The 13,857-nt window shown below is 50.9% G+C and overlaps 2 protein-coding genes across 3 annotated transcripts; one reads left to right on the forward strand and one right to left on the reverse strand.

Moving 5' to 3' along the window:
- Window positions 1–145: 145 nt before the first annotated feature.
- BUD31 (BUD31 homolog) lies at window positions 146–2,510 on the reverse strand. Of its 2 annotated transcripts, none has more exons than XM_080383921.1 (5): window positions 2,374–2,510; window positions 1,844–1,997; window positions 1,154–1,276; window positions 761–927; window positions 146–408 (listed from the first exon to the last, which is right to left on the reverse strand). In XM_080383921.1, the coding sequence occupies exons 2-5, from the start codon at window positions 1,935–1,937 to the stop codon at window positions 358–360; spliced, it is 435 nt and encodes a 144-aa protein (XP_080240047.1). In that variant the 5' UTR covers window positions 1,938–1,997; window positions 2,374–2,510; the 3' UTR covers window positions 146–357. The 2 variants fall into 2 exon arrangements, with proteins under 2 accessions (XP_080240047.1, XP_080240048.1); XM_080383922.1 differs by having other exon boundaries at window positions 1,844–1,986; window positions 2,374–2,507.
- A 147-nt stretch (window positions 2,511–2,657) lies between these two features.
- Window positions 2,658–11,932, forward strand: PDAP1 (PDGFA associated protein 1). Its single transcript, XM_080383919.1, has 6 exons — window positions 2,658–2,769; window positions 6,684–6,775; window positions 8,725–8,832; window positions 9,238–9,359; window positions 10,250–10,401; window positions 11,095–11,932. The coding sequence occupies exons 1-6, from the start codon at window positions 2,757–2,759 to the stop codon at window positions 11,151–11,153; spliced, it is 546 nt and encodes a 181-aa protein (XP_080240045.1). The 5' UTR covers window positions 2,658–2,756; the 3' UTR covers window positions 11,154–11,932.
- Window positions 11,933–13,857: the final 1,925 nt, after the last annotated feature.

The following is a 13,857-nucleotide window of genomic DNA, read 5'->3' on the forward strand; positions in this document are numbered from 1 at the left end:
CACACAGCCTTTTAAATACAGTTAAATACAGGTGGTTTAAAAAAGCAACCCAGTTTTAGAACACCTCATGTAGCAGCCTTCAAACAAACCAGAACACGTCCAGCAGAAGAAGGGCGTAGAAATGTTTTGCCAGATCACAGCACTCTCTCAGGAAGGCAGGCTTTATTTCAAAATAAACGACTACACAAACCCAACTCAGAAACAACCACCATTGTATGATCCAGATAAACGTGTTGCTGTTTTAATTGCATTACAGAAATACCCAATCACACAAAAGGGGGCTGTAACTGCACTAATAGTCCATTATGTAGGATGATACCCCTCAGAGTTCAAAAAGTAGTCTTATGGCTAAAGGCTTCACCCAGAACAGCCTCTGCATCCGCAGTGAGTGCATTCAATGATTCTCCCCTGGAAGAAAGAACATCAGGAGGGTATTTCAGCCAAGCTACATGAGCAAACAAGACCAGCAGGCCCAGGCCTCCAGGCAGGGAATGGATCTGGGTGGGAATGGTTTCTACTGGCTAGTTTTCTGTTGTTTCCCATACTTTTTAACAACTTTTAAACAACTGCATGCCAAAGCTGACAGTACCTTTAGAACCAACAGGATACCAACTCCACCAGCAAAGACAGAAAATGTTACAACGAGAGGAAATGACCAGGAAGAACAGCACTACCTCCCCTGCCGTCCCTGACCTGGGAGAAGTTAGACCGAGTACTGCAAGGGTCCAGACAAGCAGAGGAACAAGTTGAAAACTCTTACCACTTCCAGCTTGCTTTTGGGGACCCTGCAGATGCAGTTGGTTCCAAAGTTGGTGTCCCGCGTCTGGATACATCGCAGACAGCAGAGGTTCTCATAACCCTGTTTCTTCCACTTTGCAATCAGGTTTTTGTCAGCGTATCCTTCCTTGATGCAGTATTCGTAGAGCTCTGTAGAGGAATAGACACCATCACAAGTAGCTCTTGGGTAACTATCAGGGATTAGTAGCTGTAATATCTAGCAGTTAAAGCCAGGCAGCTGCCAGCTTTCCTTCTATCTTCCCTCCCCAGAAACCTGATCCTTCCCACCAGCACCCCAGTTCAGGCTCATCCACAGGCAGGCATCTTACTCTGTTCTGTTTTCCCCTGCCCAGGGTAAGGCATTTGTGCTCCTCACCTCTGCTAATAGCTTTTCTTTTATAGAAGAGATCAAAGATGTAACGTGTTTTCTGGTGATGAATCCTGAAGATTGGCCAAAGGGATTCCACTTTCCTCTTCCCTTCATGAGGCTCAGTCTCCGCTGGGAGGGAACACAAATACTAGGTTTCAGCTGACCGTTTCAGACAGCCAACTTATCTCCTTAGTCACTGTGCAGTAAACTGTTCCAAGAACATTCATAACTTTTAATACATTGCAGAGGTAAGGCCGAGCTTAATGGAAGAAGACTCAAACAGAAAGGACCCAACCTGGAACAGCTCCTTTAGGAAATAAAAACAGAACGGCAGTGGGGATGACACGACCCACACTGGGAGGGCCGGTGACTTAATGGCTGCCCTGGCTCGTCAGACCAGAGCAACGGCACGGACAAGAACTATGAGTCCCTCCACACACACCAGCGAGCTTCAGCTGTGGCTCAGCCATGGCATGCCCTGAAACAACTGTACGCCAAACCTCTGTGCACTGTAACCAGCGTATACCCAGAAAAAAAGCAGCCAGTACTGGCCCAGCCTGTCTGCAGCACCACTGCGAGGCAGGGACACAGAAAAGGACAACCTCTGCTGGCGGGGTAAGCTGTGCTTCATGAAGTAGTTAGGGGTTAGCTGGTTTCCAGGTCACATCCCTAAGAACAGCCCGCTCTGCCGCTTACCTTCTCTCATCTTCTGATCCAGCTCATCCAGTGTTGGCTCAATCAGCTCCCACCCGTCCGGGGGAGGCTTCCTGCTCCGCTTCACTTTGGGCATCGCCTCGGGAACGCCTGCCCGCACTCAAACGTGCGGCTGCTTCCAAGTCCTTAAAAATCACTAGAAAAAACGAAGGGAAAACAGTTGTTGGGCATATCGTTCCTAAGATTTCTGTGCCCTATTGCCATTTTCCAGTTTGATGATGAAAATGAGCTTTACGGAGCTCGTGAAAAGAGACAAAATCTCGCCTAGTCCGGCCGCGGGGGGGGGGGGGGGGGCGCCGCATCCGCCTCACCACAGTACATCATTTTTTCTCCTCAGCCAAGAACCGCCAGCTGCCCCACCCCCACTCCGGGCCGCCCTGAAGCAACAACCCCCAGCAGCACCCGCCCGGCCCCGGTGAAGCGGCCCCGCCAGCCCGAGCGCGGCCCCCGGGGCCCGGGCCGTGGCGGGAGAGCGGCCGGGCCGGGCGAGGGGACCCCGCCGCCCCGCTTACCAGCTGAGGGGCGCAGCTCCCGCCGCCGTCACCGCGGGGCCTCCCGCTGCCCCAGCCCCGCCCCGCCGGGGAGCCCGCCGCGCTGCCTGAGGGACACCGGCCCCGCCGTGCGCGCCCCCCCTGGGCGGGGGGCAGGGCGGAGAGCGCGGCCCGCCGGGAGGGGACGCGGTCCCGCTGCCCGCGGCGGGGCGGGGGCGGCCGTGCCGACGGCGCAGGCGGTGCCGAGGGCAGCCTCGCGGCGGGGGCCTGGCGGGCCGTGGGGACTGGGCGGGCGCCGAGGGCCGCGCGCCGCGCGCGGGGGTGGGGCGGTTTCCGCTTCCGGGTCGCCGCTCGGGGCCGGGGGGGGCCTCGCTGCAGCTGCCGCAGCCGCCATCGCCGCCGCGATGCCGAAAGGAGGTGGGGGCCGCGCCGGGGGGATTCGCCCCTATGAGAGGCAGCGGAGAGGGGGGCGGGGGGCGGCTGAGGCGAGGGAGGCCCCTCAGCCCCAGGGAGGAGAGGAGAGGCGTGGGGGGAGGCTCCGGCTGTGGAGGCTCGGGGCGGGCAGGGCTCCTCCTGCCCCCCGGCGTGGGCTGGGGGTGGGACGGACACGGACACAGGGTTCGTTCCCCGTCCCCGGGTCGTGAGGGGAGGTCTCTTTCCCTCTCTCCCCCGCCTTGGGGAAGCGTGGTGGCGGGGAGGTCTCCTTTTCCCCTTACCGGCTACGGAGGGTCTTGGGAGAGGGGAGCCCCCCTCGCCCCTCCTACGGCTCTGGATGGCCGCTGGGGTGGTCTCGGTTGCTTCCCCCCGCCCGCTTCTGGAGGGCTTCGAGGTGGGGTGGGCGGTTCGCTCCCCGCCCCCCGAAAACATGGTAGCTTGTCCCGTCTCTCACAGAGCAGGGGGTCCAGTTCTGTGCCCCCCAGCAAGCGCCATGGGATCGCAGGAGTCCCAGAGGATGCCCGGTGCCGGACGCCCCCGTGGGGCCGGGAGCGGGCTGGGCCCCATGTGCTCCCCGCCGGGCTGGGAGCCGCAGCCGGTTCCCCCGGGGCAGGGCTGGGGGCACACGGACGCCCGGGGAGGGGAGTTTGCAGCTACACGGGGGTCCCGGGGGGCACCCCGGGAGACACAGGCTCTGTGTGGTGCCTAACGACCATCCCCTCCCGGTGGGTCAGCGGTGGAGGCCTGAGGGGCTGCATAGGGGAGTGCGAGGGTCCGGCCCAGAGGGGCGGGGGGGGGGGTGGTGGTAGTCTTCGGGTCAGGGGCTCCAAACGTAGCTGCTTTCATGGGGCTCCAGCACCTCCGCATCTGGGCATTACGGAGCGGGTACTGACTTGCTTCTGTGATTAAGGAGAAGTAATGAGGGACTGACAGGCTGTCACGGCGGAGCTGGATCCACCCAGAACCTTCTCCAGATGCACCATCTGCATAATTGGCTCTGTGAAACCCCAGTCATATACATTAATGTAAACCAGCCCTCATCATTCATCTTCCCTGTAGTTTGCTCCAATTTATTTCATCAGCATTTCCCAAGGTTTAGGACTAAATCTGCTTCCCTATTTAGATTTTCTTTAAGCGCTTTATTTTGTGTCCATTTGCACAATGTTAGTAGACAGGGCTGAAGCTTTCGCCTGTTTTTTATGAAGGCAAAGAACTGTGGTGGGTTATAACCCTGGTTACCATGTTTAAATGCCCCATAATTCAGGGTTTCCTGCTCTACATTTCATCATACGGTTTTAAATGTTTGTTTCAAGCCTTTTGCTTCTTGAGAAAAGAGGGAGCTTCGCTTGCCTCCCCACCCCCGAGTCAGTAGGAGTTACTGTATTGTTAGCAGAAGAGTGAAATTTTGTATTCACTGTTTAATATAAAATGTGTGTGTGTTAATCAGTCAGTAATAAATTATTTCTGATTATTTCATTCTTTTTTTTAATACTTTGATTGTAAAAAAGGTATTTCCTTAAATATTCTTCCATTCTCTTTTAAGTTCTTTAATTATGCTGTTTAAAGCTGAAGACAAGTGTATTTGAGTGCGCCTGCCTTAGGTGCCAGTGGTCTTTACTGCAGGTGAAATCTGTAGGTGATTATGTTTTTAAAGTGCTTCACAGAGGAGGGTAAAAATCATTATCCCTGTTTTACAGATGGGGAAACTGAGGCGCAGAGCTGAGTTGTGCAGCATGATGTGGTAGGTCAGTGGCAGATGTAGAACCAGCACTTTGCTTGTCCAGCGTGCGGTTTGATGTCTCTGCGAAGAGCAGAGCCCTGTCCCTGCACCTTGCTGAGCTCCCCACAGTCTCTCCAGCCGCTGAGGTGGTGGCACTGCTGCTCCCACTCAAAGGGGTCTTCTCCCCGTGCAGGCTTGAATACAAATGAGATTTGATTCACTCTTCTATTTGCTGCTTTTTAGGTGTTTAATGTAAGATAATTTCTCATTAGTGGTTTCCCTCCCTTTATTACTGTTGTTTTATTTGCAGTAATAAGGCTTTTGTGTTCTTGAGTTCTGAGCCCAGTGTGAAATTCTGAGCCTAGCTGGACACGACTGCCTGGCACGGGCTGAGCTTGGTTGAGTTCAGTTTTCTTGGTGTTATGTAGTGTCAGAGATATTGCTGTTGTTCCATTTAGAGTGATGTCATTTGCTGGGCAGCAGGATAAAGTCTCCTGGGCTGGAGTGCTCCCTTGGCAGATCTTGTTCCCAGAGGGTGTCAGTGTTACCGTGTGGGATAGTTGGGAACAGGAGACACACGCCTTTGGGTGCAGCAAAGCTTTTGGTTGCGCTTATGGTTTGAGTGTCCACAACGTTCCACAGCTGAGTTCAGAGGGAAGAGTCCGGGCTCTGCGCTTCCCCATTTCATGCGAGGAAAAACATCTCAGGAGTCTCTGTAAGGCTTTGCAGTGAGGCTTTTGAGATAATTTATTCCACAGCTCAGCTTTTACTGAGCTAAAGCGTGTGAGAATTTGTTTATGCTGAGCAGAGGGCTGGTCAGAAAATGTTACATTTCTAAAGCTCGCAGTGCACAGAGGCTGCCTGCGCTGGTGCTCCCTGTCCTTCTGAGTCTGACAGTGCAGCCGGCCATGGCTGTGGCACATCGGTTCAGCAGTGGAGGGTCCCTCCTGTGCCTCCTGCCTTCCTCTCCTGAGGAAGAAAGGACAATCCCCATCAGCCCTCCCCGCCACCATAAGGTTTCCGTTGTCCTCGGCAGGTGAAGCAGGGAAGGTGAGAGCGAGCAAGGATTTCCTGCTCCTTCCCTCGGACTTCAAAGACTCCTGCAGTAGCAGAGAGCTCCCTTGCCGAAGCTGTTTGCTTTTTGCTAATCTTGTGGACCATTTGTACCCTGAGCTCCCTGGCTCAAGGCTGGAGGCAGCTCTGTTCAGCTTGCTTCCCAGCAGTTCTTGGAGCTGTAAGAACATAAACAGAGCAGTCACTTGCAGGAAGCTTTAATGGGTTCAGCAATTTGTTAATAAACAGAATTCTAAACTTGAGAGCCCATCTTAGCCGGGCAGCCCAGCCAGCTAAGCTGACTCTCTCCTCTTCCTGCTTCCTAGAGCTTGTTTTTATTTTTCCTTATAAAGCAGTGGAACATGGAGGCTCCTTTTCGTAGTCTTTCAGCTCTCATTATAATTCCCAAAGCTTTTGTCCAATTAGCTGCCTACTTTGTCTTGGCACAGCCTTAGTATAAGGGAGGGGTTAAGGAGGCAAGCTTGTCAGAGAGTTGGTTGTAACCGCAGCAGCCGCAGGAACACGCTGTGATTCCTCCCGTGCAGGAAGCACAGAGCACAGAGCGTGGCTGTGGGGCTGAGCAGCCCTTGCCAGCCCGGGAAGTGAATCAGAGAGGCCACAAGCACAGGCGTGAGTGGGCAAGGAAGGGTGGCGTCACCAAGAGCTGTGGGGACACTTGGAAGCTTGTTGCCACGTAACTGGCATCACGGCTCTGTGATGGTTGAGGGACAAGGGGTATCCCCTTCAGGGAGGATTTTTCTGGCTCGCTCTGTAAGACGGGCCTGTGCTTGATTAGGAAAACGCTGTACAGCTGATAGGCTGCATTCAGTTCTGGTGTCTCCAAACACAGCCCAAGGGGAAAGAAGGAACCAATTCTCTGAGTATCTTTCTCTAGATCAATAATCCCAAATCTCTGTGCAATTTACCCAAAAATCTGGGAGTGTTTTATGGAGGCTGGCAGGTTCAGGGTGTCTTTTTCATTGTTGTTGTTGTTTAGATTCTGTCAGAGAAGCTGTTTTGGTTTATCCTGTCTGCACTGAAAATCCAGAGAGTGCTGCAGGAGGAGTACACCTTTCTGGAAGCTTGCCCATAAAGCATTTATTAATTTATTTTTTTTGTACAGGTAGAAAAGGAGGCCACAAAGGCCGAGCAAGACAGTACACAAGTCCTGAAGAGATTGATGCCCAGCTCCAAGCAGAAAAGCAAAAGGCAAGGGTATGTGTTTTGCCTGCGTTACATGCTTACTGTCAGAAGTCCTGGCCTGGACGGCATGCTTATCTTGCAGTTCATGAGAAATGGCAGCTTAGTCAAGTGTTGGAGATTTTTCTGTCAGTGATCACAGTATGAATTCTGAATATCTCTGCCTGGGGAGACTGCATGGTGTCATCCAGTCTGGTGCCTCACAAAAGTGAGGCCAGGTAGACCATCCAGTTCACAATTTGAAGGTTAAAGGTAGGGAGGATGATCACACAGCAGCTCTAGGCATGTTTTCCCCCCATATGTCATCGTTCTGGTCTCCAGTGTCAGCTGATTTTTCTGTCTGTGCTCTGCAGATTGGCTATGGAGAAAAAGGGCTCACATCTTGACATCTTGTTGCATATTGAAATTATTGTATTTGCCTTCTTTCTCTTCTAGATTTAAAAGACCAAACTCTTTTGACTCTTTCCTGTACGCATGATTTTCTTGTTTTCCTCTGACTTGTAGGAGAGAGAACAGTTTTCTGGCATGACTCCTTTTTTGGGTGTGTTTCTATGTCCCAACATAGGACTGTAACAGCTGCCCCCGCTTCCACATCTACCTGACTGGTGTTATGAGAGGCATGGATACTTTTTGCAGTACTTGCTGTCTTGTATTTCCAGATCATCACAGCTACGATGACACTCTCACTGCTGCTTTTCTGTGACTTTCTGGAAGTGCTGCCTAAGCCAAAATACACTGTTCCAGCTGAAGCCTCAGCACTGACTACAGTAGGATAATTATACCCCTTGTAGGAAATACTGATGAATACCTCAAGAAGAAGATTACTCTTTCAAGCAGTTATGAGCCATATTGTTGACTCCTTTTTAATGTTTTGACCAGCTGCAACTCAAGATGATTGTGTGGTTTGCTGCTTCGCCATATATTCCAACTTTGTGTTGGATTTCTTCTTCCAAAGTATAACTCCTCTGGTTTTGTTTTCTGATTCCACCTTCTTGATTTCATGACATCTTTCCAAATTCTGAAACCGCTTATGGGTCTGATCCTGTTTTCCAGAATGATTCCAACTACTGCCAGTGTGATGTCATTCACAAACTTCATGAGTGTTCTCTACTTCCGAGTTGTTAATAAAAATGCTAACTGGAAATGGAACAGGACACAGGACAAGTAGGACCCCACTTGAAGTCTTGTTTCAAAACAAACCAGAGAACTGCTCTTTGAGAAGGAATTCTTTGTTTTGGTGTTAATCCATACCACATAGCGATGGTTAGATGTAACACTAATTTGTTAGGGAGAGCTTAAAAAAAATAATTAACAGAATTACCCCTCTTACTGCCCATAGCGCAGCCAGTTGCTAGGATGAGGGATATTTGGCAGTGGTAGATACGTGGCTATTCACACCCATGTCGGTTGTTCTTATCGTCTAATGATTTACAAATTAATTGCTAGGTTTCTGACTAGTAAAAGCAGTGTTAAAAATAGGCTGTATTTTCTTGGATAATAATGCTCTGGTTGATGGTTGTCACTTTGAGCTTCTCTAGGATTTTTTTTTTTAATCTAGATCTAGGATGGGATCCAGCTCTACACTACATCTGTGTAGTTTCCAGTCCCTGAGATACTATGCACTGGAAACCTGGGCCAGATTGTCTCCTGGAGATCTTTCATTTGGGGAAAGTAAAGTGCCAGTTCTGGCTTTTACAATTGATTTCCTGGCCTGTTACACAGAGAGAACAGCAGAGTTGTTTAAAGGTGGTCTTCTGGGGCAGGTGGTGTGCACTGACATGTTGAGAATGAGCTCTTGTTTTGTAACAGCCAGGCACCCTTGGTGTCGCATGGGCCACGTGAGGAGCACCAGTGCTCTCGGAGCTGTCTCTAATCCCTCCAAAACAATCTCATTTAAGAGTCACTCTTGGATTTGGGATTTTTATTGACATACATTTTTCTCTTAATTTCCTGTGATTTTGTAGGAAGAAGAGGAGCAAGAGGAAGGAGGCGAAGGAGCAACAGGGGACCCCAAAAAGGAGAAGAAGTCTTTAGATTCAGATGAGAGTGATGAAGATGATGATGATTATCAGGTACTGTCATTCTCAAGTCACTTAATGCATTTGCACCACCCACATTCTTGGGGCAGGAGAGACATGCACACTCTTGACTCCAAGTTCTCTTTGAAAGCTACCTATAGTAAATTTTTTATGGAATAACTATTTTTAGAAGCCAATAAAACTACTTGACAGCATTTTGTCCTCAGAATGAAAACTTGTGTAATTTTACAAGTGAGATGCAAAGGCAAGAAGATTTCAGAAAAGGCTGAAGATGCCTGGCAGTATAAATCTTGGTTCATGTATGGTTTTGCTGTCTGGTAGTAAAAACATCTTGAATTCTGCTTTTGGGGTGTGTTGCAGTGTATTTAATGAGCTCTGGTGCAACAGAGTGCTGGGTACGAGAAAGCTTCTAACCTTCCTCTTGTTCTTGAACCTTAGCAAAAGCGCAAAGGAGTGGAAGGGTTGATAGACATAGAGAATCCCAATCGTGTAATTCAGACAACCAAAAAAGTAACTCAGCTGGACCTGGATGGACCTAAGGAACTCTCACGACGAGAGCGGTGAGTCTTTCCTGCTGCCTTGGCAGGAGCTAGTGCATTCTTGGAATTGTGTCCTTGCTGGTGGCAGCAGCTTAACACGGGGAGGTGTTTCCCTGCTGCGTATGCGTTGGTGTTTCAGGGAAGCCCTTTAAATGTGTTGCTGTCTAATGCAGACACTGAGCAGCAACAGACTGTCGAGCAGGACTCACTGTGGTTCAAAATGTCTTCTCCTTACAAACTTTACAGAAATTGTCTGCCCTCTGGGAGCAGCTGTGGCCATCCTGGAGCCAGGCAGCTTGGCCAGGTGCACTAAGGGAGTGAAGTTTGCTGAGAGGCGGATTTAGGCCATTCCTTCCCTGAAGTTTTATGCCAAAACCCAGACGTAACTGAAATCCATTAACCAGAGGTCGCTTTAATCTTGCTACAGAAGGTGCCCTAGTGACAGGTAGCTGTTCCCAGATTCCAGGCATCGTGGTGAGTTGTCTGAGAAGCTGAATCAGATGAGAACCAAAGTTTAATCTTCTAGTTCCATTTAGCAATGGAGAGTTTCAGAGTGAAAGATTTAAGCTTGCTTATTTGGGATAGATTGCTTCAGCAGAAGTACACCTTTGAGGGTAAGGCTGGGAAAAACATGTAATGGTGCTGTGCAGTCTGGGGCTAATTCATGTGACCTCATTGTGTGTCAGTGTCTGTATTTAGCTGTACGAAAGCAGAAATACTCTCTGTCATCGTTCCTGTTCAAACCCTGCAATAGGTAAAAACTGCTTTGAAAACTGGTGACAGGGCCCCCAGTCTCTGTGGGCAGTCCATCTCCATCCTCACTCCCTTCCCAGTCAGAAAGTCTCCCTCACTCTGCCTCTGCCTGCGTGTTTACATGATGTTCTGGTGACTGGTGTGTTTCACTCAAACAGAGAGGAAATAGAGAAACAAAAGGCAAAAGAAAGATACATGAAAATGCACCTAGCTGGTAAAACAGAACAAGCGAAGGCAGATCTCGCCCGACTAGCCATCATTCGGAAGCAAAGGGAAGAAGCTGCCAGAAAGAAAGAAGAAGAAAGAAAAGGTTAGAGAGTAATTAATCATATCCTCTTCTTTTTGTGGTGGCTGCACTGCCAAGAGGCATGATTTCTCATATCATACATAGTAATCCCTCATCTCCTGTGACTGTGTGGTGTTGCTGTCTTCACAACTCTCATCAAAACCAGAATCGGCTGTTTCTTTCTTATAAAGCTCTAGAACATCTGAACAGGGAGCAGGGCAAGAGGGAAGGGAGTTGCCCTTGACATCCATATTGTCCTCAGCCTCCCAGGCAATGCTTGCTCCAGTTTGGGGGTTTGGCGGGTTCCTTGTGCTGGATGTGATTTTTCTGCTTTGCATGCTGGGGATCCAAACTGCCCAGGGAGTCTGTGGCACTCCTCCCCTGCCTGGACTTTATCTTCAGCTCTGATAGGTGTGAATGGGAATTCTGATGAGCATGGCTTCTCAGTAGCTTCCACAGAGAAATTTGAGCATCAGCAGCAGGGTGATGTGTGGACGGCTGAAGAGAGAGGCCAAGGACAGAGGGAACATGCAAGGGGTGCTGCTTCTCTTGACTCTGGAGGGTTTCTGCCATGGATTAGCGGGGAGGGTTGGATATTTTCCCATTACCTCACTGTACATGACTCATGGGGTTTTGGTCTCAGGGGCTGTCAAGCCACCCCAACTCCCTGGCGTGCGCTGTGAAGTGGTGAAACCTCTGTTGTTTTTCCTCCCCCAGCAAAAGACGAAGCGGCCATGGCAGGTAAAAGACTGCAGTCTCTATCCCTTAACAAGTAAGCACAGGACATGCAAGAGGAGGAAACGCCAGGGAACTGTGCCTGGTGCCTGCCAGGAACTCTGTCGTGTTGCATACCATTGATGCCACGTAGGGTGTACTGAGGCATCGAAGTCACTTTCACCTCCAAGAGACACTGACAATGTTTGTCCTCATCCTGGCACAGATTTCCATTTGGGGTTAGGGGCAGCTGCTATCTTTGGTGCAGAACTGTGCTGAACAGCAATTCTCTGTAACAGTTTGGAAACCTGAATGTTTTTGCTGTTTTTAGGGTTAAGAACTCATAGACAGGGGGCAGGGTGGGAGGGAGCTGTGCGGGAGGGGAGATGCTTCAAATATTAGATTGCAAGAAAATAGATTGTGGGGTCATTATGGGGTGGGGCATGGGGTGGGGAACCTTGACTTGCTAGTGAAAGCCCAAAAGATAATGTATCTGCAGAATCCTTTTGGGCGAATGGCCCATCAAATTTTGCTGCAGGGTGTTGCAGTATAAGCTGGGAGCCTGACTTCATGGACATCTGGAGTGCCGTTCCTTCCCGGTTTCATCCCTCCTTTCTTGCAGCCAGTCTCCCCTTTTCCCTCCTCTTCATTTTTTTTTTTTTTTCCTTCTCCTTATTAGGGATAGTGCCAGTTTTTAACCACATCATCCTTTATTTAAAGGAAACAAACAACAACATTAATTGTATCAGACCCAGATGGATAAAAAAACTTGATAAAGTTTAAAAAACAACAACAACAACAGAACTTGTATATTTGGCTGATTAAAATGTAAGTTATCATATCTGCTCTGTCATCGCCTGGTGTGTGTGTGTAAATGAACACGAGTGTACAGGCTGCTGCTGAGGTGCCAGGTGCTGTAGCGGTCTGATGGTGTGGTGACTTCTGCATTGGCTGCTTTGCCGTTTCTGTGTTTGTGGTGTGGAATGTGGCTCGAAGTTCAGCAGCGCCATCAGCAGATGCAGCCTGAAGGCAAAAAGCTTTTCCCGCTGTCTCTACACCCCCCACACCCCCGCGCACAATCTGGTTACCACAGTGGAGAAGAGTTACCCTCAGGCTGCAGTCTGTCCTTGTCAGGGGGCCAGTCCCCGAGCTGTCACCCTGTCAGATGTCCTGTCTCTTGGTGTAGGGCTGCTGGAGCAGGAGGTGCTCTAACCCGCTGCACCCCAGGAGGTCCAGGCCAGCCTGTGCCAGCGACACCAGCGCCTCCCAGAGTCACTTGCCAAAGGCTGGAGGAGATTCAGCCCCAGCGCTGAGATGAGAGCACTCTGGCGGTCACCAGCAGAGGTTACAGTTGTAGACACGCAGGATGACAAATGTGATTTGTTCTGTGTCATCCTGTCCATGCCTGGCTGCAGGGACTTGGGCATGAGGGTGTGACAGAGGGACGTCCTACAGGGAATGTCACTGTTGAGTTGCCTGCTCAGAGCGCACTGGGGGGAATTTGCTTTCCTGGTGTGGGAATGCTGGGTCATCTCTGCGTGGGGGCACAGGTGTAGGCCCTACAGCTGTTCCCCAAGGAACTTTTGTGCCCCGAGGCATGATTTGAGACAGGAAATATCTTCAGGGAGCTATGACAGATGCGTGGTACCAGGAGAGGTGCCCTGCTGTCAGCTGCGAGAGGGAAGAACTGATGGTGGGGGCAGGGCTGGCACAGGTTCGGGAGGTGGAGGCAGCAGGCTGGTGGGAGGCAGCAGGCTGATGCCTGGGACGGGACAGGGCAGAAGCCACAGGTGGTGAGGGGGAGAGATGGGGCTTGTTCACATGGGGTGAACACACAGAAATGGGTGGAAAAATCTTTTTCCCAGCAGAACACACCTCCCACTAACGGCTGGACCAGAACCCAAATGTCACCGTCCCTCTCTGCAGGCCAGCCCTCCCCTCCCGGGCCGAGGTCAGCGTGAGGGCTGCTCTGCTTCAAGGGGCGCCGCAGGAACAGGGTTTAGCCTGAGCTGTGTTGCAGCAAAGTCCGATCCCAGGAGGAGTAACCGTGTTGCGCTGCACAGGTTCCTTCTCCTTTGGTGATAAATGCAGGATTTCCCCTTGCAGAGACGTGCCGTTTAAGGCACAGCGGCACTGAAGGAGCGGCAGGGCGTCTCGCTTGCCCTGACACACCAGGTGCTGGTTCTTCTGCCTTTGCCAAAGCCTTTAGCAACCACTTCATCGCAATTTCATACCCTCCGTGAGATGTGTGACCCTGCCCCTGTTTACCACATGCAATTCAACCCTGCTCTGAAACAGCAGGGCTTATCCACTTTCTTACAACTTCTTCAAAGGCTCCTCAGTACTCCTGGGAGCAGCTTTGTCCTTCCAGTCTGGCTGTGAGGTGGGACTGCGCGTACCCCGAGCTAGAGATGAGGAAGGGGGAAGTTGGGGGTGCTCTGATAAAATTTGCCTGGCAGGCCGCGATGACGGGCTGGGAAGGGGCAGGATTGGTTTGGCAGCCCAAGGTTTCTGAGCTGGCTCCCAGGATGTGAAATCCCACACCTGGTGGCACTTGACGTGTCCAGGAGGAGACGGGTGCTGGGAGCAATGGGGGAAGCCCGCACTCACTTGCCACCTCTATCCTCTCCCCTACCTTCTCTCTAATACCAATGTTTTGAAATTGTGCAGAAGCAGGGAACGGGGAGGTGACATTCCCCTTTTCCCCGTTGTCCTGATTCATCTCCAGAGCTGGGGACAGAAAGGAGGATGCGGCACAGCAACTGT

This window comes from Falco punctatus, assembly GCF_963210335.1.
Source record: "Falco punctatus genome assembly, chromosome: 4".
Lineage (NCBI taxonomy): Eukaryota > Metazoa > Chordata > Aves > Falconiformes > Falconidae > Falco > Falco punctatus.